Source organism: Cryptococcus neoformans, chromosome 9 (assembly GCF_000149385.1).
Source record: "Cryptococcus neoformans var. neoformans B-3501A chromosome 9, whole genome shotgun sequence".
Lineage (NCBI taxonomy): Eukaryota > Fungi > Basidiomycota > Tremellomycetes > Tremellales > Cryptococcaceae > Cryptococcus > Cryptococcus deneoformans.
This window is the reverse complement of record NC_009185.1, coordinates 1,039,630-1,064,331: the sequence shown is the minus strand read 5'-3', so window position 1 is coordinate 1,064,331 and position 24,702 is coordinate 1,039,630. Positions and strand designations below refer to the sequence as shown.

Genomic DNA, 24,702 nt, shown 5'->3' with positions numbered 1-24,702 from the left:
GCGAGGTCATCTTCCATCTCAACTTACTTTATCAGCTCGTTCTTGACCTCCTGCAGGCCATTTCGTTTCAAGAAGGATAGACAACCGTCAAGCGTCAAGATGGATATCGATAAAATGTTTAAACTCCCGGCGCTTCCTTCGGGGGGGAACAAGCGCAAGATGGGCGATCTGCCTAATCCTGGTACGTGCCATTGCTTCTCTTTGTTTACACTCCCATCCCACCACATTTCATGTCCCAATAATATGGGATGCCACTTCATGGAACTAAACAAGTGAAGGCGACGACGGATATCAGGTTGCGGGTGAAGTTGTTTGTGTCAAAGGACACAAGGACAAGGAGGTCCATATACCTAGTTGCAAGTCGGAGTCGACGTACCAGATCCCACGGATACTGCAATGTCGGAATTGGACTTTAGCTAACTCGGCAATTTTGTACTGTAGAAACGTTAAAAAAATACAAGCCTTCCGAACCGCAAGCTGCTTCTGAGATGATGCCCCCTCCTCCACCTGGCGGACTGAATGGGAAAGGAAAAGGGAGAGCGGTGACGGTAGAGGATGATGATGTCGAGGCCGAATACTCGCGAGGTGAGTGCTTTCCGATCGACTCGGACATGTATAAGGGAGAATTTGCTATGGGAAGGAAGAGATGACGGTTGCTGATTGCCAATTCTCAAGATGTAGGAGAAGACGTCTATGATGGTGAAGACGACGAGGAAGGAAGGTTCTTTGGGGGTGGGCTTAATAGGGAGCAGGAGGTGGGTCGTTTCCTCTCTTTCCCGTCAAAATCTCCTACCACCTATTGAAGGAAATCTATGAGGAATATGCCAGAAATTTGACTGATGATTTTTCTAATCGGTATAGCAAATCCTTGATATATTTGATGCAGCCGGCGAAGGCGAACAAGGTCCCGCTCTTGATCTACCAGCGCTCAGGAGGCAGATAGGCAAGTTTCAGCGGATTGTCTTGAAAAATGCCGAGCAGCGTGGAAAATACTCTGATGATCCTTCCAAGTAAGCAAACCTCCCTCTCCGGGACCTCAACCTCTCCAAGAGTAATAAAACTGACTTCATTTCTTTCTGTGATTAAAACCCAGATTCATCGACTCTGAATCCGACCTCGATACCTCTCTCAAAGCTTTCCTCCCTCTCACTCAGAACCCGCCGCTCTTCTACCCCGAACTCGTGAAATCCGGTATCATCCCCATTTTCGCCAACTTGCTTTCTCACGAAAATACCGATATAGCGATGGACGTTGTGGAGGTGATACAAGAGTTGACGGATGAAGATGTTGGAGGGGAAGTGGATGATTTGGACCATGAGGAAGAGACGGGAAGTGAGACGAGGATGGCAATGGGTCAATTAATCGACGAGCTTGTAAGTCTGTCCATCAGTACATCTGACTTGACTGCGGTTGCTCATCATCATTCTATCTGTCCTGGTCGTAAAGCTGAACAACTCTCTTCTCGACTTGCTCGTTTCTAACCTCTCTCGTCTTGACGAATCCGAAGATACCGACTCTCAAGGTGTTTTCCACATCCTCGGCGTCTTCGAAAACCTTTTATCATTTATGCCTCCCCTGGCCGATCAGATTGTTGAAGAAACGGCTCTACTCCAGTGGTTATTACAGCGTATCAAGAAGAAGGAGTATGATAGCAATAAGCAATACGCGAGTGAGATCATAGCGATCCTGTTGCAGGATAGTCGGGCGAATGTGCTCAAGCTGGGCCAGTTGGATGGAATGGACGTGATGTTGCAGGTTTTGTCTGTGAGTTTCAATTTTTGTGCCTTCAAAGAAGCGACCCTTCGATTGGGACTAAGGCCAGTGCTAAATGAAAGAAATAGCAATACCTCAAGACAGATCCTGGAGACAGCGAGGAAGTAGAGTTTATGGAGAACGTGTTTGACAGCGTCTGCTCTTCTTTGGCCCAGCCTGAAATGAAAAAAGCATTCTTCGATGCTGAAGGTGTGGAGCTCATGGTCCTTATGATGAAGTAAGTCATACCGTCATATTCTTCCTTTATCACTAAAAGAAATGCGCCGTCTCATTTGACCATTTTTTTTTTCTTTACTTCCACAGGGAAAAGCGCCTCGCCAAAACACGCGCAATCAAAGTCCTCGATTATGCCCTCCAAACGGAATCCGGCTCTCCCGCATGTGAACGCTTCGTCCAAGCTCTCGGTCTCAAAACCTTTTTCTCCGCCTTCATGTCCTCCGCCTCCTCAAAGGCAGGAGGGAAGAAGAGCAAATCCAAACTTGGCGCTGCTGCGGCCACTTCGGCAATTGAGGATGAAGAACACATGCTCGGTATTTTGGCGAGCCTCTTTACGAATCTTGCAAGTGACAGTCCGGAGAGAATTCGGGTGATTGCCAAATTTGTGGAAGGAGGTTATGAAAAGGTGGAGAGGCTGTTGGAGGTGAGGGAAGCTGCTGAAGGGAGGTTGGGGTCGGTTATCAAGGAGATTGAATACGAGCGGGAAGTGAGCTTATCTTTACTCTTTATCTTTTCTCTGTTTCTAGCGGCCTTTTTTTCCACTTTTGGTTGTTTCCCTTCATGAACCATAAAAAAGATGGCTGACGGTGCCGATAGGTGATGCAAGCGAACGAAGAAGAAATCACCGACGTTGAAGAAACAGAGTGGTATCTCCGAAAGATGGATGCGGGGCTTGCGTCGTTGCAAAATGCAGACTACGTATTGGCATGGGTCTGTATGGAGGATGATGGGGTAAGTCGGTTTCCTTTGTGAACATTAACAAAAGGAGAAAAAAGGCTGATGTAAAATTCGGGGTTAGGCCATGACACATGCTCGATTGTTGTTATCAAGAAAGAACATGAACTTCAAGACGATTGCAGCTGTCCTGACCGGTACGTAGTTTATTCACCCTTCCTCCTCTTTCTTTATGTGCTATACTGACTGTTTTCGACACGAAAATAGAGTTCAAGAACAATGTCGGCGATAATGATGAGCCAAACGAGGAAGATGGACAAAGAGAAGCGGATGATGCGGTGAACACTCAAAAGATGATATTGGAGCATTTGATTGCGTTTTTGGAAGGTCTTTGAGAGACAAAGACGTACATCTGAACTAGTAGACGAGGTGAAAAGTATGCACATATATTTTCCCATTCAAGTTCGTTGCAAACGGACAATCGATATCTGAGTATTTGGGACGGGAATGCATTATTAATTAATAATTAACCCCGCTCAAATCCGACGGGCCAACGGGCACAAACACATTATCCGTCTTCTCTTCACTCCATCTTTATTTCCTCATTTCTTCATCGTTCACACTGTTCTGCGGCCATGTCAAAGCCCAAACCAGGTCTAGGGAAGGGCATCGGAAAGGGCATCGCCCGCACCCTCTCCGTGGCCCACTCCACGCCAGACTACGCTCTAGTACCGACATGGGATCCACCAGAGATCGTCCTCGCCCACCCCGCCCGTCTTCGACACCCGCCGGCTTCAACTCGATTACCTATATTCCGCCTTTCTGCCATCCCTAGGCCATACCTCTCTCAGCCTTACTCATGCCCTTACCCATACTCTTACTCTTACTCAACGCTCTCAACATCACCACCACCGCCTGCACAGCCAATGCCCCTCTCCCCCGATCGGGTACTTTATTCTTATCCTTCTCTGCCCCCTTCAACAAGTATAGACGTCCTTCTGTCCGCTCTTGAAATCAATTCTCATACCTCTTACACCTCCTTATTCAATTCTTCTTCTATCGCTCTCGATTCCTCCCCTTCCAGTTCATCGCCAAGCTCAAGTTCATCAGCAAGGCCAAATATACTGCCAGTCCCCTACTCCCCTGCTGGTCCTCGCGATCCACCATCCCCGCGATCGACCCAGCAATCGCTCAAATCCCGCTCGCTCAACTCTCTCTCTTCATCTCTCGATTCTTCCTCCTCAGCCCCGCCCCCTCCGGGTCATTCTTCTGGCGGCGGCGGTGGTGGTGGAGTTACCTTTGGAGCGGTCATTCCGCCCCTCGCTACGTCTGATGGGGGCGGGTTACCTTCTTCATCATTCATCTTCCACCTCGGTGCTTCTGGTTTGGCTAAAGACCGGCCTCGCACTTCCTCTTCCTCCTCATCACCAGCCAGACCTTCTATCCCTCCACGTCCCCGCTCTTTTCCTCTCCTCTCCATCCCCTCCCCCCCTTCCTCCGCCCTCAGGTCCATCTCCATAGGGGAAGACTCCTACTTCACCCGCCCTGATGGACTATGTATAGCAGACGGGGTGGGTGCGTGGGCACGAAGTGGAAGAGGAAAAGCGGATGCCGGGCGATGGAGTGCGTTGATGACGCATTTTTGTGAAGAGGAAGTCGGGAATTGGTGGAGTGGGAAGGACATTTATTTGAGAAATCCGAGAGGCAAAGGCAAGGGCAAGGGCAAGGAAAGGGATAAGAGTTCGTCAGTGCAAAGTAAGGAGTCCTCGGGCAGAGGGAATGACAAGAGCAATGTCAAGGGGAAGGGAAAGAGCAGCGCAATGGAGGAAGAAGTTACAGAAGGAGAAAAGGAAAGACGACCCTTGGATCCTGTAGAGATAATGCAGAGGGGCTACGAAAAGTGTTTATCCTGCGCCATCTCCGAGGTATGTTCCACCTGTGCTTCCCCTTTCCCGCACTTCTTCCCCAGCTAACCCTCCCTCTTCCTCTTTTCCACTCCCCCACTTCCTCCAAACAGGGAATAAACGGATCCTCAACATGCCTCCTCGCCCTCCTCCACAACTCCACTCTTCACGTCGCCAATTTGGGTGACTGCTGCCTCCTCTTGATTCGCGGAGGAAAAGTCGTCTTCCGGACGGAGGAGATGCAGCATGCGTTTAATTTTCCTCTCCAGGTGTGTATTTTCTCCCTTCCCCTCTTTCCCCGTCATTGTTACCTTCCCCGTCATTCAAAAAGAAAAAGAATTTGAAACTGATTTTCCCTCCCTTTCCCCCTATCGTCATTTTCATCTTCCTGTTCCAATACGATACGCCCATGAAAATGAACACGAATATGGATATAGGTCGGCACGCACAGCAGGGACGAACCCATGAAAGACGCAATGCGATTCGACGTGCCTGTCAAGAAGGGTGACATTGTCGTTGTTGGGAGTGATGGGTTGATGGATAATATGGTAAGTCCCAAAAGTCAAGTCTTCAGATCTCAGCCCAGTCTCCAACCCCCCATTCCCCAATCCCTGTTTTCTATTGCCTGTCTCTAACCTCCAAACCACAAAAACAACCGACCCATTGAAAAACGCTAACGCCTCATCTTTTAACTGCACAGTTTGACGAAGACATTCTCGAAGTCCTCTCCCAACTCTCCCCTTCCCCGTCCCCATCTCCCTCCCCACCACCTCCACAACCCGTCTCGTCATCCCCGCAAAGCCCTTCCCCCACACATACCCACACGCACACCGACACCCACACTCTCACCCTGAATCCCCAAAAAGCCTCTGAAGCCCTCTGCACTCGCGCTCGCCAAATATCCGAAACCACAACGACAACCACTCCATTCATGTGTGCCGCCATCGAGGAAGGAATAGACTTTGTAGGGGGGAAGAAGGATGATATCAGTGTGCTGGTTGGGGTTGTTGGAGTGAGGAGTCTGAAGGAAGTATCGGTGAAGGATGGGTTGGAAGGGGTAGAGGAACAAGGACAGGCACAAGGCAAGGAAGGAGGGAAGGAGAGGCTGATGTTGTATCATTGATGTTCTTTCTATAATCGAAAAAGACAAGGCGATCGAAGGGGTTGTAACGCTGTAGACAAAAACCAAGATTTGTATTCCCTATATCATACTGTCATCTATCTATTGTTTTTCTTTTATCCTTTATATCCTTCTTGTTTATTATGACCTTTGATAGAACCGCCCACAAAATGCATGTTGTAATTCTGAACAAAAGTGTTTTCTGGTATAAAATTAAGTCTGTTTGCCGTTCCTTATAAATGAGCGTGAAAAGATAATAGAAACAGCAAAGGACAGAGAATGTGGGATAGAGATAGGGTGCTCAGAAGGTAAACAAAGGTGTAAGGGAACGAGGAGAACAATAAGGAAGATGGGGAGGAAGAGAACAATAAGCAGTTGGGGAAGTGGTTTCGTAGAACGAGGAGAGGAAGAAGACGAGAGGAAGAGAAGGAGGACTGCGCGAGGAGGCGTTACGTAGGGAAGAGAGAGGAACGAGTGGAGGAGACAGGGAAGTGTGAGAAGGCGTAGCCTTTAGAGTAGATAAAATGCATTGCCCAAGCAGCTTAGTCTTCTCGAATTCTCCAGTCTACCGAACCACTTCAGAGCTTCTAGGACAATTGAATACAAACTACCGAGGACAACGAAACTATTGTAGCTTAAGGTGCTTTCCGGCCTATACGAGGACAGTGGTGCCGCTACAAAAGGGTATACATACCCGTAGTAATTTGGTACCAAACCGCTTTCCTCTATCTGACTCTGGTTGGATACGAGAACTGAGTCTTCATGCCAGTCTGGCCCATATCATCTAACATCGGAGATACCAGTTAGGGTCCAGACTGCAAATATCAACATTAAGATCGTTACTGCGCAAGAACTGAAAAATTCTAAAACCAAGAGAGAGGTCATCCAACGCGGTTGGCCTTGTTGAGAAGGCCTTCCTACCAACACCTCTTGGTAGAACCACGCAGCCCTTAGGATTGTTGGCACAACCCCTAAGGCTGTGAAGATGCTCTTGACGATCGTCGGCGATGTCGTGGGGCCGCTATATAATTTATAGTATCAGAATTAACCCTCAACTTTCGTCGCCAAGTAAGCCACATTGAACTCACTGGCTCTTCTGCTGCTGTAGCAGAATCAAGCTTGCAGCTCCAATGGCCAACTGGAAACAGTCTTTCAAGGTGAAATGTGTTGTCAGTGCAGAACTGGTATTCCCTCAGTACCTGCGTACAAACAGTCTGTAGAGCGGTGTATAATGTAGTGGTGAGGAAAGACCAGAAGGCTATGGGAGGGAAAATATTTAAGGGTATAGAGTCTGGGCGAACAATGACCACGGAGTCTAGTTTCTAAGCGAACAACTAACTCCGTCAGTCAGCACAATACTGAATTATTCAAAGTCAATTAGATGAATCACTCACTGTCCAGTAAAGCTGCAACTACAGCAAGCGTTCCTCGCGTCAACCCACTGTTGTCCGCGGTGCCTTCTGTATCATTCGCTACGAACGGCAAAAAGACATACTCGGCATCCGGTCTTCTCCTTTCCTCCTGTAGACCATCGGTGAGAACCCGGAGATTGGAGGAGGATACCCGTAACTGGAGGTTGCTTGTATGATGGGCGGATAGGTCTGAGGACCGGGGGCAATAGTCACATCCTCCTCAGGACGGGAGGATCCTTCCGACTGCGAATTGCTTTCACTTGAGGTAAGGTAGGCCCCGGTGCGGGAAGCAATACTGCCCCGAGGGGATGGTGAAGGTGTCCGTCGTTGGGAACTTGGGGGAGGCAGCGACGGACTCTGCCTTACGCTTTGATTCCGCTAGATGTGGAGACAGAAAGAGGGTCAAGGTAGTCAAGCTCTGTATCAGCAGAATTCCGTCTCGTTTTTGCTCTCTGAGAAAAACTAGAAGATGAGGGAGAGTGACTTCGGCTCGAAGAGGAGAAGGAAGCGGGGAGTTTGGACGACTGCCATAGGCTCGAGATGGCAAAAAGCGTCAGCTGTCAGGTGCAGCACAGAGGTCCAGATGAAAGATGAGTGAAATAAAAAAGCCGCGTTTAACGGGAAGCAATCATCTCGTCGATAACAGTGAGGCCATGATACGCAAGATGCCCTTCGGAGAGAACGCCCTCTTCAGCAACAGATGTTCCTGTTGAAGTTAGAGATAACTTGTGAGCATAATGGCTAAGTAGACGTGTGCGGGTGGCGGTAGGAGGGGCGAGGTCAGGGACGCGCACGGAGGTTGCAGCTTTGATTCTGTACATCTGTTTTCCGGTTCTTTCTCTTGAATCTTCTATGCAGCAATCTAGCATTACAACAGTTTTTTGCACTGCGATGAGAGGGTATTTTCAAAGTTCTGATTGACCCAGTTTTGGAACTATACATTGAAAGAATAAACCATGTTGCCGATTATCTGGATAGCTTGAAGACTCACAGTCCTGGTTCTCCCTCTGATGGTATTGCGCAGGTTTATCGGTGGCAGACAAGATGTGCCAACGGTTGAGGATACCATAGGCATGTTCAATCTTGACTCGAGAAGTAGAGCACTTCTTGTTGAACTTGGCCTAAGAGCATATATATGAACACGTATAAACGTATGTGATGTGCGGATAGATAACTTACTTGTGACTAATCCATCAATGGCCTCCCGAATAGGGGACGGCTCTTGAAGATTCGAGCATCATGGGCAAGAGCAGGAGCGGGATAACCGTATTGGGAGTATCGAATCTTCTTCATATAATCGCATGCTCCCCTAAACCCATTGAAGCTGTAGCTCCCTTTGTATGAGAAGAAGTTGACAGCACCATACGGGGCACGGTTAAATTTCGTGGCATGTCGGTTCTGCTCTTCCGACCATTTACGCACAGATTTAATTGCCTTGATAACAAGTTCAACGTTGTGTCTAAGATCTTAACCTTCCAAGCTGGAATTGAGGGCTTTGAGACTGGTTTGAGGGAGGAAATAGCATGGTGCTCGGGATGGAAGAAGATGTTTTGCAAAGAGATGGAGATGTGGTGCAAGAGTGGCAAAACTTGTGTGTTCGGCGTTGGGAAACCCCAAAACGTGTTTGCTCCCCAAAGGATCCCCTAAGAGCCTTGTCATAAGTCCTTTTAGGTCCTTTGGCATTTCCTAGCGCCTCCCCAGACATCTAAAACAAGCTATGTGTATCCCGGACGAGTTGGAAAGGGGATCCGGGCTGTGACTGCAAAGGGCAATCGACATACGTTCCATCCATGGATCATATCAACAATCGTCGGAGCATCGTTAACAAGTAGACAAAGTGCGACGAGGATGACGGACAGCCTTGGTGTGTCTGCAGATGACCGACGGAAGGCATATATGCTGTGATAGAGTAGTTGATCTAAAGGACCAGAACCACGTGCTGGACGGACTGAGTAGTTGGGAACGAAGTTCAGTTACTTGGTGACGAGACGTACAGATGCTTTACGTAATAGATGCGGCCAGATCAGTTGGCAAACTGTTGGGTGATGTTTCCATAAATCTGGTATATGGTTTGCTTCTTCATCTCACCAGGTGATAGGAGCTGAAGGACTGTATACCAGCCTTCGAAACGACGTCCATCCCTGTCACCGTATCGATGTGAGCGCGATGATACGTAGTTGTTTGTGTTCGTCCCTTGTCACCAACTCTCATCGTCCTTCTCCGTCCAAACCCGATCCCAGTCGATATATCTCCAATTATCTCCACCGATCCGAGCAATCTAGTCGTTTCCCCTCTCATCTCCGGCATAGTTGCGCAAGAAGTAAATAAGAAGCTATGCATTCTTGTTTATGACGCTGTAATGGAGAACTTTTCGAGTTAATCTCTCCCGGCTATTCCCATCCGACGACCTCTGTCCGAGTAAATCCGTCGGGGTTGTCCGCCGGTTAGGCCTTACCCGGCACGTCCACTTATTTTCTCTCAACTGTCCTATTTCGTAGCCTGCTTCTTCGCACTACAGCCGTCATCTCCCACCCATTTTCCAGTCCACGAGATGATTTATAACGAGCCCGTTTGTGAGAAGGTTGAGACCCCAGGCTTTTTTTGCTTTTTCACTCATTACGTCTTTACATCGTCAACTTCTACTGAGTAACTAAACAATCCTACAATCGAAGCAACAATCAACGATTATGTCGTCCGAGAAAGCAGAGTTTGACGCCGAAGTCAAAGCCTTTGAGGCCTTCGCCAAGGTGCGTTTTTGTCCCCTCTTCTTTACCCCATCTCACTCAAGCTAACCTATCCTCCCTCTTCTGCTACTCCTTACCCAAAAACAGTCCCCACGGTTCGCACGAACAACCCGCCCATACACCGCTGCCGACGTCGTCTCCAAACGTGGTACTCTCCCCATTTCTTACCCTTCTGACGTCCAGGCGAAAAAGCTGTGGAAGATCTTGGAGTCAAAAGCTCGTGGTGAGGGCGGGGGATGTACTGCTACTTATGGCGCGTGAGTTTCATCTCTTTATCCATCGACCTGCCCTTCTATTCCTTGAGTAAACAATTGAATACTGACAAAAAGATCCACTTTATTCGAAACAGTCTCGATCCAGTGCAGTTGACCCAAATGGCGAAATATCTCGAGACTGTATACGTATCTGGCTGGCAATGTTCTTCCACTGCTTCATCTTCCCTCGAACCCGGACCCGACCTTGCAGGTAAGTTCCCATCCCAACCCCCGCTATCACCTCATCATTGGAACGCTCACTTACCCATCAATTCAAACAGACTATCCATCCAACACCGTCCCCAACAAAGTCGCCCAACTCTTCACAGCCCAACTCTACCACGATCGCAAACAACGATACACCCGCTCCGCCGCTTTGGCCAATGGCCAAGACCCAGGAGAGAGGATTGATTATCTCAGACCTATCGTGGCTGATGCTGATACTGGGCATGGTGGTGAGTCCGCTCACCTTTCCGCTAAAAGAGAAGATACTGATGTCGTACCCCACCGTTCCCCCCGATAGGTTTGACGGCAGTGATGAGACTGACAAAGATGATGGTCGAGAGTGGAGCAGCGGGAATCCATATCGAGGATCAAGCGCCTGGTACGAAGAAATGTGGTCATATGGCTGGCAAGGTGGGTCATCTCTTCCGTCCTTTCCTATCCCTCCCGTACCCTTCGCCCACTCGTTTCGTTCGCTGGCTGACGCTCGCTCTCCCCTTCACCCAGGTCCTCGTCCCCATCTCCGAACATATCAACCGCCTCGTCGCCATGCGTCTCCAATGCGACATCATGGGCACCACCAACCTCGTCGTCTGCCGTACCGACTCTGAAGCCGCCACACTCCTCTCCACTAACATTGACCCTCGGGACCACTCCTTTATCTTGGGTTCTACCAACCCTTCCTTACCCCCTCTTAACGATCTCATGATCGCTGCCGAGATGGAGGGAAAGTACGGACAAGAACTCCAGAAAATCGAGGATGCATGGACGAAACAGGCGGGATTGAAACTATGGCCCGACGTACTCGCCGACGCTCTCTCGAAGCACGGCGTCTCTTCCAAAAAAATCACCGAGTTTAGAGAACAGTCGATCGGCACCTCTCACGCTTCCACTCTCCAGCTCGCCCAGTCGTTCGGTCTCCCCCCCTCGGCCACCCCTTACTGGTCATGGGACACCCCGCGTTCCCGCGAGGGTTACTACCGCTACCAAGGCGGCACCCAATGCGCTATCAACCGCGCCATCGCCTTTGCACCTTATGCCGACCTCCTCTGGATGGAGACCAAGTCTCCCATCTACGCGCAAGCGAAAGAGTTTGCGGAAGGCGTACATAAAGTCCATCCAGGTCAATGGTTGGCGTACAACCTGAGCCCGAGTTTCAATTGGGAAAAGGCAGGGTTGGGGAAGAAGGAGATGAAAGAGTATGTGTGGGAGCTGGGAAAACTTGGTTTCGTCTTCCAATTCATCACTGTAAGTCCCCTTTTCTTCACTTGAGTCCTCATCTCCTCGCTGACAAACATGAACTCGACTCAACAGCTCGCCGGCCTCCACTCGAACGCCTATATCAACGACCTCTTCGCCAACGCCTTCTCAAAGGAAGGTATGAAGGCCTATGTCGAGTTGATTCAAAGTCGAGAACGGGAGATTGGATGTGATGTCTTGACTCATCAAAAGGTTCGTCCCTTCTTTCCCCTTTTTCCATTCAAAGCACAGAAGAGCCCAAGCTAACCACCCTTCCCCCCCATTGAAACAGTGGTCAGGCGCAGACTATGCAGACGCAATGTTGATGACGGTCACCGGCGGTGTCTCATCCACCGCTGCTATGGGCAAAGGCGTGACGGAAAACCAGTTTGTAGATGATAAGACCAAGGACGCTTTGCATAAGCTCTAATCTAATCTAATCTCCCAAAGTCTTGAGATATCAGAAGTTATCGATTATTAGTTAAAAAAATGAATATTAGGATTATGTTGTTTTTTTTGGATACTTGGCATGCATTGTACTGGGGTCAAAGATGCCATTTTTTTCAATTACAGGGAAACAGGGAGGAAAAGATACAAAGGACAGAAAGCAAGCAATTGAAACGTTCATTGAAAAGAAAAGATAATATATACATATTCCTCGTCTATTGCTTTATCAACACAAAAGTTAAAAATCTACCCAAGACATATATATACAGTATTAAATAACGCAGCCCCATGAAAGTATCCAAGAAGGAAAGATGAAGAGACCAAAAAAAAAGACATCTTTGGGGCAAAAAAACAAGAGAATCAAAATGAGCATCAAGCCACCTTTTTCTTCTCCTTGATCACCCGCCCCGCAACCACATGAATCGCAGACATATACAACCCCAGCGTCCAGCTCGCCCATGTCACCAAACCCTTCACCCCCCAATCCACCGTCCCAATAACCGGCCTCAACGCCCATTCCCCCATTTCCTTCTTCACATCCTTCCCACTCACCCTCCTCACCTCCCACGGCCTTTTGTGCAGCGGCACCCCAAACTCTGGCCTGTACGCTACTTCCATCCCAGCTCGCCAACCGTCTTCATGGAACCCATACCCCGTCCACGCGCCGACAAAGTATAGCCCACGAACACCTTGGATGGAAGGGAGTTGTTGCTGGGCGCGCAAAAGGGCAGGGTTGAGGGTCGGGTGGTGGTAGATCCATCTGGAAAGTGTTTTTGAAGGGGATGGTGGGGTAGGCGGGTTGAGAGTGACGAAGATGTGGCCGTGTTTGGAGACGGGGAGGGATTGGAGGACGTTGAGGTCGAATGTGCTTTTGCAGAAGAGAGAGTCAGCAGTTTTATCCTTTATGTGGAGAAGAAGGATGGACGGACATGGAGATGGTGTTGACGGCGGAGGCGCTCGTCTTGGACTCGTGGCTAGGTGAAATCGGTTTGGTAGAAGTAAGGTAGTTCCAAGCTAAAGCCAATAAATTAGTTTTCCTTTCCGATACTACTCGCAGTGCAAGACTTGACACTTACCAGTCCATGCCTTCTTTCTGATTGGCATAAGCTATCGTACATTTCATCAATTCTCACATCTTCATCTTCAAGTGTCGACATGATAGCAGACAATGAAGACACAAAAAAAAGACACACCTCCTCATCATAATGCACAACGGCCTCATTCGCGCTCCATTCACAACCTCCAAGAACCGCCTTTTCTTCTGGACTAATATTCTCGCCAAGGAGCGATACAGCCTGGTCTGTATGTGTACTGGTTGAGATTTTATCTATCAGCCTTTTTTTTTGGACGGATAATGACAGCCAGCTTATGCGGAAGAAAAGCAGGATAATAAGACGTACGCGAGAATAACCTTGTCGTACATCTCCTCCTTCCCCGATACTTCTCGCACAATGAAGCTACCGTCTGCTTGCGGGACCACCGCCTGCACACCCTCGCCGAGATGAAGTTTCTCTTTCGGTATTTGCTTTATGATCTTCTCAACGTACTTGCTCCTACCCGTAAAGCATATGGATTCAGCACATATCATCTCTTTTTGTGCAGAATGGGTGGGATCGACATGGAAGAAAAACTCACGAGCCGCCTTTCACAGTCAACCAGCTGGGTTTTCCCCACAGTTGAAGCATCTGATGATTATGAAAGAACCTCACGAGCGCCATTGCAGGAAAGTCAAGAGCTACTTTTTCGGGTGGGATTGACCAGATACCAGCTGTCAAGGGCTGTATGTATACCAAGATGATATTAGTATCAGGATAAAATGGGATGGGATGATGTAGTGAAAGGGAAGAAAAACTCACAAGAAGATAGTCTTCCTTGAATGACTGACTATATCCCTCTCTGTCGAGATACTCTCCGATACTCAGTTGCTCACTCTCCCCTTCCTCAGAAAGAAGATCCTTGGCGAAGATGTGGAATCGGAAAATATCCCACATCATACGGTATACTCTCGGCTTAAAGCTGATCATTCGGATCAGTCAGCATTGTACTCATGAGGAAAAAGCAAGGCAGTGAAGGAGATGGGTACGGGGACATACAAGTTTGAGCCTTGACAAAAAAGTGACCAAAGATCATTGCTAGCCCATTCAAAAGCCCCACGATCGCGAGAAAGTGAGAACGACATGGTAGTCTTGATGAGCTCTACAGAGTGATCGAGGACGAAACGGTAAAAGTTGGGGTAGTTTTTCGAGTTGATAGCGATCTGATACAAGAGTCAGCAAACATCTCAGAAATGAAAACGCAAGGAGGAAAGGATGACTTGCGAATGCAGTATCAATTTCGCATTTTTCCTTACCAGGTTCTACGTGATCGCGCGGGGGTATCAACAGCAATTCTCGATTGATATATAAAAGACACCCACGCTGGAATTCGACGGTATGCGCATGACCACCCCACCAATCTTCTTTTTCATAGATATGGACTTCATTTTGGGAAAAGTTGTTCAAAACCTAAGTTAAACGCGATCAGACACTTGTTAATTGGAAGGCACGGCGAAGGAGATAGGACTTACCCATAAAGCAGATAAACCACCGGCACCTCCACCAACGATAGCAACTCTTAGCTTCTCACCCATTTGTCTATCTCTACCTTCTAATATATCTATAGTCTATAAAGAATGATCGATTTCAAAAGTGGAAAGAAAATGCAGGGTGACTCAAAATAATAGGGCACGAACCTTGGCAGCCTGACTCAGATCTCAAATCCGAAATAGGTTGCAAAAGATACAATTAAGGGGGGTTGACTTTTCAGATGTCGTGGGTCTTTTATAAGCAAACATCCTCATCCTATCTCTAAAGTCCAAATCATTTCCCCAAGGGTGAGTATGCACCGAAATGATCCCTAATTTCTCTGATTGCGATACACCCATTACACCCAAAGGGAAGCACGGAAGGACGGCTAAAATTAAAAAATGTGGTCAAAAGGGTTCAGGTGGATACAGGCGATACACAGGCAAACAGATTGTGAAAGAGGGGAATCCGGCCAAGTGGAAAGTGGAGAGACAAAAAGGTGAGATAGGGGGCCCGTGCTAAAGCAAGGTTAGGTCGACGGCTGGTGCTGCCGGTTTACATAGCATGGGAGATGTCTGTTCTTTGTCTGCCTCCTTGGGCTGTGCGCGGGATGATAGGCAATGGGACTGCGATGCATTATGGATATGGCGTCGACCGGGGGATTGGCTGAACCATCCTGATTGGCGACTGATTGGGAGGATACGTGAACTGTGTGGTATAGACGGGTGATGGTAAAAAGACACAGTTTCAGGTACGCTGCCGTTCTATATTCCTGATTTCCTGAGTTGTGATGTCGATCTTTTTCTCCGGCACTTCAGCGCAAGTAGTGATCGTTTAGGTCATTCACAACTCCTCTAAACTCCCAGGTTTAGATAGCTTATTAGTGGCGCATGGCGCAGTGCAAAAGTCATAGCTTCTCTTTAGACGCTTCACTAGGGCGATGAATGATGTATGGTACATGAGCCGCTCCACGAAAGGAAAAAGAACAAAAGAACGATGTCGGACAGGCCGAATTGCCGATTGGCCGAGTGGAGGCCCATGCGCTGATCCGATGGAAGGTGACGGGCGGCCGCAATTCCGAACAGCGGATCGAAAAGAATGCTGAGCCCGACAGAAAGCAAACGTTCAGTGGAAGATGTCGATACTCAATATGATGTACGATTGGCACTGTATACTTACGACAGGTTGCCGGGCCATCTTTAACACTCAACGCAAAGCCTAAAAAGCGACATTCAACGGGTAGGAGACAAGGTAAAAAGCCACCAAGAGGGAAAAAGAGGCCGGAAAGAAGTTAATCACCGGCCGCTGGCTGGCTCGCCGCAGTCAGAGATACGAGATAAGAGGTATGGGGTGATGGTTGATCTATTGACTGAACGTGGCTCGAAGATACAAGATGGCTGGTTGCTAAAGCGATCGTGGTGCCGAAGATGAAATCGAACAATAAAGAAACGACGAGCAGTGGTCCAATTTAAGCTTCGTTCATCTGGAACGCTCGCTCGTCGTCCATCCTTCATCTAATACCGATCATTATAGCTGTACGACAACTAGTATTCCAATGTCTTTCATCCCACGTACAACCCGCTATCTCATGCCCACCAGTTAATCTAAGCACCCTTTCACTGTCTGCAGCCTTAGCCGTCAGAAGGAAGAGTTAATGAAGTAGCTGTACAACAATCTTTCGACGCGTCGCGTAATGATTGGCGAATTGTGGTGGAAGATTGCATGAGGAACGCGCCGGTGGGTGACCGTGGGAAAGAGCGCGCCAGGGTCAAGGCTAGCTCTCGGCCAGCGACGGAGGCTGCTCTCGCCAAACCACATCCGCCATCTCGCACCATCTCTCCCTAAATCATCCACCTCTCCATACACATCCCTTTGCCCAGCAGCCATGTCCAGATTCGTCAGGCCTGTAAGCATCCATACTGAAGCTTGCGAGCTGGGGGAACGACTGACCACTGCTACAGTCCAAATACCGCCACGTCTACGGATCCAAATCCAAGGTCAACTACGAGAATGTCAAAATCAGTGGTTCAGCATGGGACACTGACCTTGTAGCTGCTGGTGGGAAGTACCTCTCTGTCAACTGGCAGGCTTCTGGTGGAGGTGTATGTCCCCTTTTCCTTGTCCCGTCTAAACCTTGGCGTATCGCGTATCGCTCATGTTATCATTTCCTACTTTTTATCGGTCGTTTGCTGTCGCATGGTGCATAATCGGACACAGGCTTTTGCGATCCTCCCACTTTTCTCGCCAACCTCACCTCCTCAACCTGCAGGGTTCCCAACCAAGCTCCCCGATATCGTCCCTCTTGCGCGAGGCCACACCGCGCCCGTGCTCGACACTGCTTGGAATCCTTTTGACGACAACATTGTCGCTTCTGCTGGCGAAGATGGCAAGAGTGAGTCCCCTTTCATTTTTCATATTTCTGTCTGCAGGAACTGATTACCTCTGTTAGTATTCATCTGGAAGGTTGAAGACTCTGCATTTGAAGGATGGGGCGAAGATCACTGGGAACCTGAAGACTTTAACCCCGCGCTCAAACTCAGCGCTGCCGGTCGGTACGTCTCCATCCCGTTGATCCCCCCAATATTTCACATGCTCATATGTATATATCAACAGCAAAGTTGGACAGGTGATTTTCCACCCTACCTCCTCCAACCTCCTCACTGCAGCCTCGGGCGACCACCTCGTTCGCCTTTGGGACATTTCCTCCGGCGCGGACGAGCCCAAGCTCGTGCTCAAGGGACATGGTGACTCTATCCAGAGCATTGCTTGGAACTCTATCGGTACCACATTAGCTACCGTGCGTACATCTCCACTTTTATTTCTCTCTGCATATTTTCGGCGACAAACTGATAGATGTATAAAGACTTGTAGAGACAAGAAACTTAGACTGTTTGATCCTCGAGCGGGCAGCGATGCCGTACGAATCACAGATGGACATGCGGGTGTGAAGGGTTCAAGGATCGTCTGGCTGGGTGACAGGGATAGAATTGCTACCACTGGAGTAAGTCCTATACGGTATTCTGTCGACTACTGAGCGAATGAGATGGCTTGAGGTTGACGTATGATTTCAGTTCAGCAGGATGTCTGACAGACAGGTTTCTTTGTGGGACACGTCCAGCTTGAAGAACCTCGACACCCAATCGATTGACTCTAGCGCGTAAGATTCTATCCGGACATATGCCTGCCCTTCAGATACTGATGAGATTCCGGTATTTAGTGGTGTCCTTATGCCATTCTATGCTGAGGGCAACGACGTTCTCTTCCTCGCCGGTAAAGGGTGTGTGATCCCTTTCCAGCGAACACGAGAGATATGCTAACGGGTATGTTTAGTGACGGTAACATCCGATACTACGAATTTGAAGGCGATCAACTCTACTTTTTGAATGAGTACAAGACTTCTGACCCTCGTATGTGTATATTTTTTTTAATGTAAAAACCCCTTCAAAATCATTATCAACATGTTGCAATGAACATATGAATGACGACACTCATTGTAGAGCGTGGTATGACCCTTCTCCCTCGTCGAGCTCTCGACACGCAAGAACATGAGATTGCCCGTGCTTACAAGCTCTCCGGCGGATGCGTCGAGCCCTTGAGCTTCATCGTACCCCGAAAGTCCGAGTCTTTCCAATCCGAGTAAGCCTTTTCTCCCATTTTTTTTAAAAAAAAAGTGTGTAGGAAATAAATACTCATGTGAAATATAGTATCTTCCCCCCTGCCAACTCTGCCGAACCTGCCCAAACCGCGGCCGACTGGTTTACAGGTAAGGACGTTAGGCCCAACGTGGTAGACCTCGAGACTGGTGGAGTGAGCGCTTCCAAGGAGGCCGTGCCGACTCCTACTTCTTCGGCCCCTGCCCCAGCTCCCGCCCATGTCTCTGCTCCTTCGTCCACGCCCTCGCCTACCCCTGCCCCTGCCAAGGAAGAACCCAAACCTGCCACTGTACATACGCCTTCCCCTCCTGCCACCTCCACTCCGATTCCCGCCCCAGCAGCCGCCGATGTGCCCATTGCGGTGAAGAAGGAAATCGACACTGTCCCTGAAATTACCGCCAAGGGCCTTGAGATTGAACAACCCGAAGAGCCTAGTGAGGATGAACAGGAGGACAAAGGTCCTGTGGAGAAGGTGCAGGATAGCTTGAAAAGTTTGACTGTCGGCAAGGAGGAGCCTAAAACGGAGAATAACAGCGTTGTTGCTGTATGTCCATTCACACATCTCTATCCTCGCCCCTTGCTTACCGCTAACGACTCAACTGTTTCATTCGGATCTGCACATACAGCCCTCAAACACCCTCCTCGTCAAGAAACTTTCACCTTTCGCCACACTCCCCACCCGGGGCTCTTCTCTTTCAGCCGGCTACGATCTCTACTCTGCTGAAGAAACGGTTGTGCCCGCAAGAGGCAAGGCTTTGATTGACTCGGGACTTAGTATCGCGGTGCCAGAGGGTACCTATGGGCGAGTGGCCCCTAGGAGTGGACTTGGTACGTGGTCCACACGGTTGATTTCTGTGCCCTTTTTCCGTTCTCTCTCCTTCATGTTCGTTAAGCTGACTCGTTTTCGGTGGGGAATTGACAGCGAGCAAGCATTCTATCGACACTGGTGCGGGTGTGATCGATGCAGACTATCGAGGACCCGTCAAGGTTCTCTTGTTCAACTACTCTGACGCCGACTTTACGAGTACGTATTGAAACCCATCATCCCGAAATCTAATTATTATGGGATTACGGTGAGGCCACCGGCTGACGTGCCCTTTTTTTTACATAGTCCAAAAGGGCGATAGAATCGCACAGTTAATCTTGGAGAAGATCGTGATGGCGCCTATCTCGGAGGTTGAGGTAAGCTTTCTCCCTCTTTTTCACCCTTTTTTCCCATAACCTCGTCCATCGTGTAGTGTTGCAACAAAGTTCAGCAAAGAAAATTAACGGATAATCATTATAGGACCTCGATACCACAGCTCGTGGATCAGGCGGTTTCGGCTCCACTGGCGGTTTTGGGAAAGCAGTCAAGGACGTTGCGGGGAGCTTGATTTAGATTCAATAATAAACATGTGTGTGTGTGTGTGTTGATGTAATCGATATACTCTCTTTTGAAAGTGCAAAAAGAAGTAGATGTAGAGAATGATAAGAATGATCTCAGTGTTAAAAGATTAGGGTTAGGAGCGAGATGAAGTCATAGCTGTGCCATCATGGTCCGTCCAATACATTTAGGTTTTTTTTTCTATTCGTTTCATAGCACACAAGAAAGGTCTACTTCTCCAATACGCGAGAGAAAAAAGCACAAGTGATTACTTGCCCGCGATCCTATGGTTCCCCCAAATCAGTCATGTCTAACCAACAAATGAATCCTTCGTATTATTACTCACAAGTCCGCGAACAGCTTCCACAAGACACTGAACAACAAGCCTTGTAGTCCATTAGTTATCAACCTCGTACCCAAGCCCCTTCCAAACAATCCCCTCCATCCCTCTGCCTCTACAATCCTCTTCGCAGCAGTGAGATAGCCGACATCACCTTCGTGTACTTGTCGATACGTCTTGACGACACGAAGAGAGTTGGATGAGGTATCGGAGACAAGGGATGCGGCAAAACCGATGAATGCCTGGCGCTAAATTATTGAAAGTGGACAAATCATCTAGTCAGCGGTGCGCCTTTCCAACGATTCAGAGGTGAGATGGAAAAAAAAAAAGTGGACTAACGAAGAGTTTCTGAATAATGGTATGGGGAAGAGGAAGTGTGGCCTGGAGATAATTGTAAGTCTATAATAGGGCGATCGTCAGTTAATTATTTCGAAATGGGGTTCACTCCTGTTTGATTGTGTGCTTACTCCGAACCAAGGATCTGTGCCCCTCATAATCAGCTTGACCATCGCAGTTTGCAATACGAAGCTCATGTAAAACTTACAATGCCCGACAAAAGTCGCTGCAGCCGTCGCCAAAGCGCCATACCACAGACTAGCCACCCCTTGCTGCCTGACCCTCTCCTTGATCAACCTCAAGCCCGCCCCACCACCTTGAGTCTGTTGAGTAGTCTTGATGGTATCGATAGGGGTGAGCGTCATCCGGAAACAAGCAGAGGCGACGCTCGCAGCCACAGTCTTGACAAGTACAGGCCAAGGGAGGGAGGAAAGGAGGGCGAGGATGCCGGCATTGGCGGCGGTATCGCCAAATCGGGAAAGGGGACCTTGGAATCTAAATCATAACCTCATTAGCTTCAAATCGCAAAAAAAAACGATAGAAAAGGGTCAAGGAGGAACTTACAATGCAGCAGCCAAGCCAGCGTAATATCGCCTATAGCCCCCATCTTCGTACAATGTCACCGCCGCACTTTTTAGTCCACCTCCGTATCGGTACTGGTAATTCATAATCGTCCTCATTGGCATGAGCGTTAGAACTTGTATCACCATGGCGGCCGCGCCTGCCAGCCCACCCCCGGCAGCAGATTTGAGTGCGGATACGAGATCAAAGTCGAGATCATAAGAGATACCACGGCCGAAGAGACCGATAGCAAGAGCGAGTGGGACAGCGGTGATGAGAGACGAATAAAAGGTGGAAAAGAGAACAGAGGATCGGAAGGGAGATAAGTGGGATGGGAGCAATGGAGGGGTTATAACAGTAAGGACAAGCACGAACGACTAAGATACAAGTCAGCTTTCATAACAGCATTGTGGTGGAAGTAACTTGCAAAGACCGGATCCTGCAGGAAAACCTTTGTGGAGGGAATCTTGTGGAAACTCTTGACGATAGGAAGGGTGATGGCAGGAATGCAAATGTACCTCCAAAAGCCAAATAAGAGCACAGTACCCAGGGTTGGAGGTGTCTTGTATTCAGGCGATCTAAGGAAATGTCTATCTTCAGCTTGACGTCTAACCGGCCAAGTAACACATCAGGGTGTACGTACGGAGGTTGCTCCCCAGCCCTCATTGCCGCACCGGTAGCCAGAATGGCAAACAGAGGAAACGAACCACCCATCGCATTCAAAGCTGACCCAGCCGCTAACCATAACCAGCCGCCACTGGAGCCCTCGACGCCTACACCTGTGATAAATCTCTGCAGAGGTTTGACAAGACCGATGGTGAGACCTAGTATCGCTGAAAGAAGAATCGGCGAGTGTGCGGTGCGGATGATGGCTAATTTGGTAGAATCTGGCTGCTGTGCTCGGCTGAGGAGGGAAGTACGCTCAGTCGCATCTTCATCGACCGTTGCTTCGACCGTTTCAGCATAAAAACCATCCTCGACATTTTCATCCGCGTCTTCCTGTTCTTTATCCATTAAACCGGACTGTACGATGAACGGATTGAGGAATTTTCTGCAAAAACGGTCAGCTCCCAAGGTACGTATCGCTATGAGTGAGCGGAAGATCTTACCGGAAAAATTCTGTGATTAAAAAGTTGGTTAGTATGTAGATAGTAGCTCTTTCAAAAGCTTCAGCCGTTGTGTCTTTGATTCGCCAGTGCAGATGGTTCAAGCCACCAACGGCAGACACGCGGTACAGAGCGTAGACAACAAGGAATGGATAAGAGGTTACACTGTGTGGTTGACGCGATTCAGTCATCATCGATATCAAGCTGAACGACGAGTACAATTACTTACTTGTTATACGTCAAACTCTCAACAGCCCAGCCTGGGGCGCCAAAATATCTGCACGAGAGAATGGAAGCAACCAAAGAGGCCGCATGGGTCGTAAGCGAGATAATCGCCAATGGCCATACTAAGAGGGTAAATACGATGTCAGATACTGACTAGCCATATGCTTAGACGACGTACATTGAAGAAGTCGCTTCCAAGTAAGAGAGGGTGAGGCAGCAAAAGTGGTCAAGATGAGAAGGGGTAAGAGGAGATTATTAGACAAAGCAGACAAAGTCTATGTATCGTCAGCTTTAATGCCATTATCGATGTATCGAGAAACTTACCTTGCTCAAAGTCGACGCACGTTTCCCATTATACGCGTATCCGACGGTGAAGACGACATTAACCGCCAGGATTGCCTGAAAGACCGTCGTCACGACGTCCACAACAGATTCCATCTTGAAGAGTTTTGTATGGATCAGCCGTGATGGTTTCCTTTACTTTGGGATCCGTAATAGTCGTCATGAAACAAAAGAAGATGGTCAGATGGGATTTGTCTGAAACGTAGACGGAGATCGCAAGAAAAAGACGGATGATTATCAATCGCAAGCTTTTGGCTCATGCGGGGTTACAGTTGTACCGAATGAATCATTTCGGACAAAGCCGATGACATCGCCAATTCCGCCCTGGCTGATAAAAAGTAGTCTGCTGTGTTTATTTCCCGGATCCCGGAGCTGCCGCGCCATAAAAAATAGAAGCGCTTTGCGATCGATGGATCACGACGGATCACGAGCATGACGCCTTCTCGAACGAGAAGTATATATCATCATAGTTGAAAATGTCACGATCGAGCATCTCTCCATTTCCACTTTTCGAACAAGAAAAGCAATTCATCCAATAAAAAAGACAAGATGCCCTTCGGCGAGATCACATTGAACGACGGACACAGGATTCCAGCAATCGCTTTCGGTACCTGGAAGATCCCAAAGGAAGTCACACCTTTTCAAGTGGGCCAAGCTATTGATGTTGGATTTGACCACATCGACACCGCTCAGGGCAGGTCTTCAGACCGATCTTTTCTACATTCACTAACACTGACAAACGAGGATAGTTTATCACAACGAGGAGGAAGTAGGCCAGGCTATCAAGGAGAGCGGTTTGTCGCGCAACCAGCTCTGGGTTACAACCAAATGGAGTGGAATCGATGGAAAGGGTGCTCGACAGTCGATTGGAGAAAGCTTGGAGAAGTTGGGTCTAGAGTACCTTGATCTCTACCTCATCCACTCCCCTCAGGTCACAAAGGGAGACATAAAGGGAGCTTGGAAAGAGTTGGAGACGTTACAGAAAGAAGGAAAGACAAAGTCCATCGGCGTATCAAAGCAAGTCTATTATCAAACAATTTTTTTCGCATCACTCTCTGACGTTTGGGATAGCTTCAACAAGGAGCAGCTTCAAGAGCTACTGGCACACGCTACAGTCAAGCCGGTCGTCAACCAGATCCTTCTCCATCCTTATGTCATCACTCGAACTGCACCGCTGCTTGAATACCTCGAAGAACAGAATATCGTTGCTGAAGGCTATTCGACCCTGATCCCCCTCACTTCTCGGCCCGGAGGTCCCGTTGACAAGCCTGTGAACCAAATTGCCGAAAGGCTAAACGTCAAGCCCGAACAGGTCCTTTTAGCATGGTCCCGCGCCAAGAGGTATGTCTTTTACCATCTGAAACAGGTATTGAATAATGCAATGGCTGACTAGATTACTAGAGCTATTCCAGTTACCACTTCTTCAAGGAAGGCGCGACTTGAGGGTTATCTCGACGTTGGCGACATCACTCTCACCGAAGACGATGTCAAGGCCATCGACAAGGCTGGCGCCAAGGGGGAACTTTGGTTCGATTGTAAGGCCCGCTTTGAAAAGGTCTTGATAGGGGCTGTATTCTTAATTGCTTTGATCTGGCTCTTCAAGACCTACTGCCGCCATTAGTCGGCGCAAAGAAAGGTTTGGTAGCGCTGTAGCAAGTTGTAAAAATGGAATTGTTGGCAGATTCTCGAGATGAAAAGTGGGCTGTATTGTTTCTACCAATCCCTCCATCGTCCCATATTATACCCAGGGTTCCGACCAGATGACCTCACCTTCCGCCTACGGATGGCGCAGATTATCGCTGATTGACGCATGAGTACACATGTATTTGAAGCTCAGGCATGATATTTCCCCATCCGATCAATTCGGCATGATAGGTATCTGTCCGTAATTTTCATTCTAACCGAAAAGCCGAAACATGTTCACTAGCAGTGATTGTGTTGTGAATTGTTGCCCGACGGAAAGGAGATGGGATGGTCTCCGCGAAACTGTACCCGAACGGCCGACCGGGCTCGCCAAAAAGTGCTCGAGCGCTGAATGGATTTGCTTTCTTTTGGTGTGTTTGTTAATTTATTGCTGCTTCAAAGGACCAACTATCAAGCATCAGCCATCAAGCATCAACCATCAAGCATCAAGCATCAACCATCAAGCATCAAGCATCAACCATCAACCATCAAGGAAGAAGGCTGGAAGACGAGATCCAAACCG

At 48.6% G+C, this 24,702-nt stretch overlaps 8 protein-coding genes across 8 annotated transcripts; 5 read left to right on the top strand and 3 right to left on the bottom strand.

Annotated features, from left to right (window-relative positions):
• Positions 1–99: 99 nt before the first annotated feature.
• CNBI3540 (hypothetical protein) lies at positions 100–3,059 on the top strand (the record flags this gene model as incomplete). Its single annotated transcript, XM_768208.1, has 11 exons — positions 100–181; positions 442–585; positions 676–755; positions 862–1,010; positions 1,094–1,373; positions 1,447–1,764; positions 1,842–1,990; positions 2,077–2,476; positions 2,587–2,721; positions 2,789–2,861; positions 2,932–3,059. The coding sequence occupies 11 exons, from the start codon at positions 100–102 to the stop codon at positions 3,057–3,059; spliced, it is 1,938 nt and encodes a 645-aa protein (XP_773301.1).
• Positions 3,060–3,299: 240 nt separating this feature from the next.
• Positions 3,300–5,691, top strand: CNBI3530 (hypothetical protein; the record flags this gene model as incomplete). The annotated part of the gene is made up of 4 exons (XM_768207.1): positions 3,300–4,589; positions 4,634–4,837; positions 5,006–5,116; positions 5,269–5,691. 4 exons carry the CDS (start codon positions 3,300–3,302, stop codon positions 5,689–5,691), a joined length of 2,028 nt encoding a protein of 675 aa, XP_773300.1.
• Positions 5,692–6,472: 781 nt separating this feature from the next.
• CNBI3520 (hypothetical protein) lies at positions 6,473–7,220 on the bottom strand (the record flags this gene model as incomplete). The annotated part of the gene is made up of 4 exons (XM_768206.1): positions 6,473–6,709; positions 6,777–6,826; positions 7,083–7,094; positions 7,184–7,220. The coding sequence occupies 4 exons, from the start codon at positions 7,218–7,220 to the stop codon at positions 6,473–6,475; spliced, it is 336 nt and encodes a 111-aa protein (XP_773299.1).
• A 2,567-nt stretch (positions 7,221–9,787) lies between these two features.
• CNBI3510 (hypothetical protein) lies at positions 9,788–11,989 on the top strand (the record flags this gene model as incomplete). Its single annotated transcript, XM_768205.1, has 8 exons — positions 9,788–9,847; positions 9,932–10,101; positions 10,194–10,309; positions 10,380–10,553; positions 10,622–10,734; positions 10,828–11,568; positions 11,635–11,772; positions 11,852–11,989. The coding sequence occupies 8 exons, from the start codon at positions 9,788–9,790 to the stop codon at positions 11,987–11,989; spliced, it is 1,650 nt and encodes a 549-aa protein (XP_773298.1).
• Positions 11,990–12,378: 389 nt separating this feature from the next.
• Positions 12,379–14,635, bottom strand: CNBI3500 (hypothetical protein; the record flags this gene model as incomplete). The annotated part of the gene is made up of 8 exons (XM_768204.1): positions 12,379–13,020; positions 13,200–13,317; positions 13,407–13,559; positions 13,642–13,784; positions 13,863–14,022; positions 14,100–14,263; positions 14,325–14,510; positions 14,573–14,635. The coding sequence occupies 8 exons, from the start codon at positions 14,633–14,635 to the stop codon at positions 12,379–12,381; spliced, it is 1,629 nt and encodes a 542-aa protein (XP_773297.1).
• Positions 14,636–16,455: 1,820 nt separating this feature from the next.
• Positions 16,456–19,601, top strand: CNBI3490 (hypothetical protein; the record flags this gene model as incomplete). Its single annotated transcript, XM_768203.1, has 15 exons — positions 16,456–16,476; positions 16,532–16,672; positions 16,788–16,962; positions 17,020–17,122; positions 17,184–17,367; positions 17,434–17,571; positions 17,642–17,727; positions 17,788–17,847; positions 17,901–17,977; positions 18,068–18,206; positions 18,275–18,767; positions 18,850–19,051; positions 19,146–19,247; positions 19,335–19,405; positions 19,509–19,601. 15 exons carry the CDS (start codon positions 16,456–16,458, stop codon positions 19,599–19,601), a joined length of 2,085 nt encoding a protein of 694 aa, XP_773296.1.
• A 327-nt stretch (positions 19,602–19,928) lies between these two features.
• CNBI3480 (hypothetical protein) lies at positions 19,929–22,592 on the bottom strand (the record flags this gene model as incomplete). Its single annotated transcript, XM_768202.1, has 11 exons — positions 19,929–20,174; positions 20,266–20,325; positions 20,394–20,407; positions 20,471–20,757; positions 20,827–21,200; positions 21,257–21,431; positions 21,467–21,874; positions 21,933–22,094; positions 22,159–22,276; positions 22,333–22,429; positions 22,479–22,592. 11 exons carry the CDS (start codon positions 22,590–22,592, stop codon positions 19,929–19,931), a joined length of 2,055 nt encoding a protein of 684 aa, XP_773295.1.
• Positions 22,593–23,045: 453 nt separating this feature from the next.
• On the top strand, positions 23,046–24,117 carry CNBI3470 (hypothetical protein; the record flags this gene model as incomplete). Its single annotated transcript, XM_768201.1, has 3 exons — positions 23,046–23,194; positions 23,241–23,837; positions 23,898–24,117. The coding sequence occupies 3 exons, from the start codon at positions 23,046–23,048 to the stop codon at positions 24,115–24,117; spliced, it is 966 nt and encodes a 321-aa protein (XP_773294.1).
• Between the last annotated feature and the right edge of the window lie 585 nt (positions 24,118–24,702).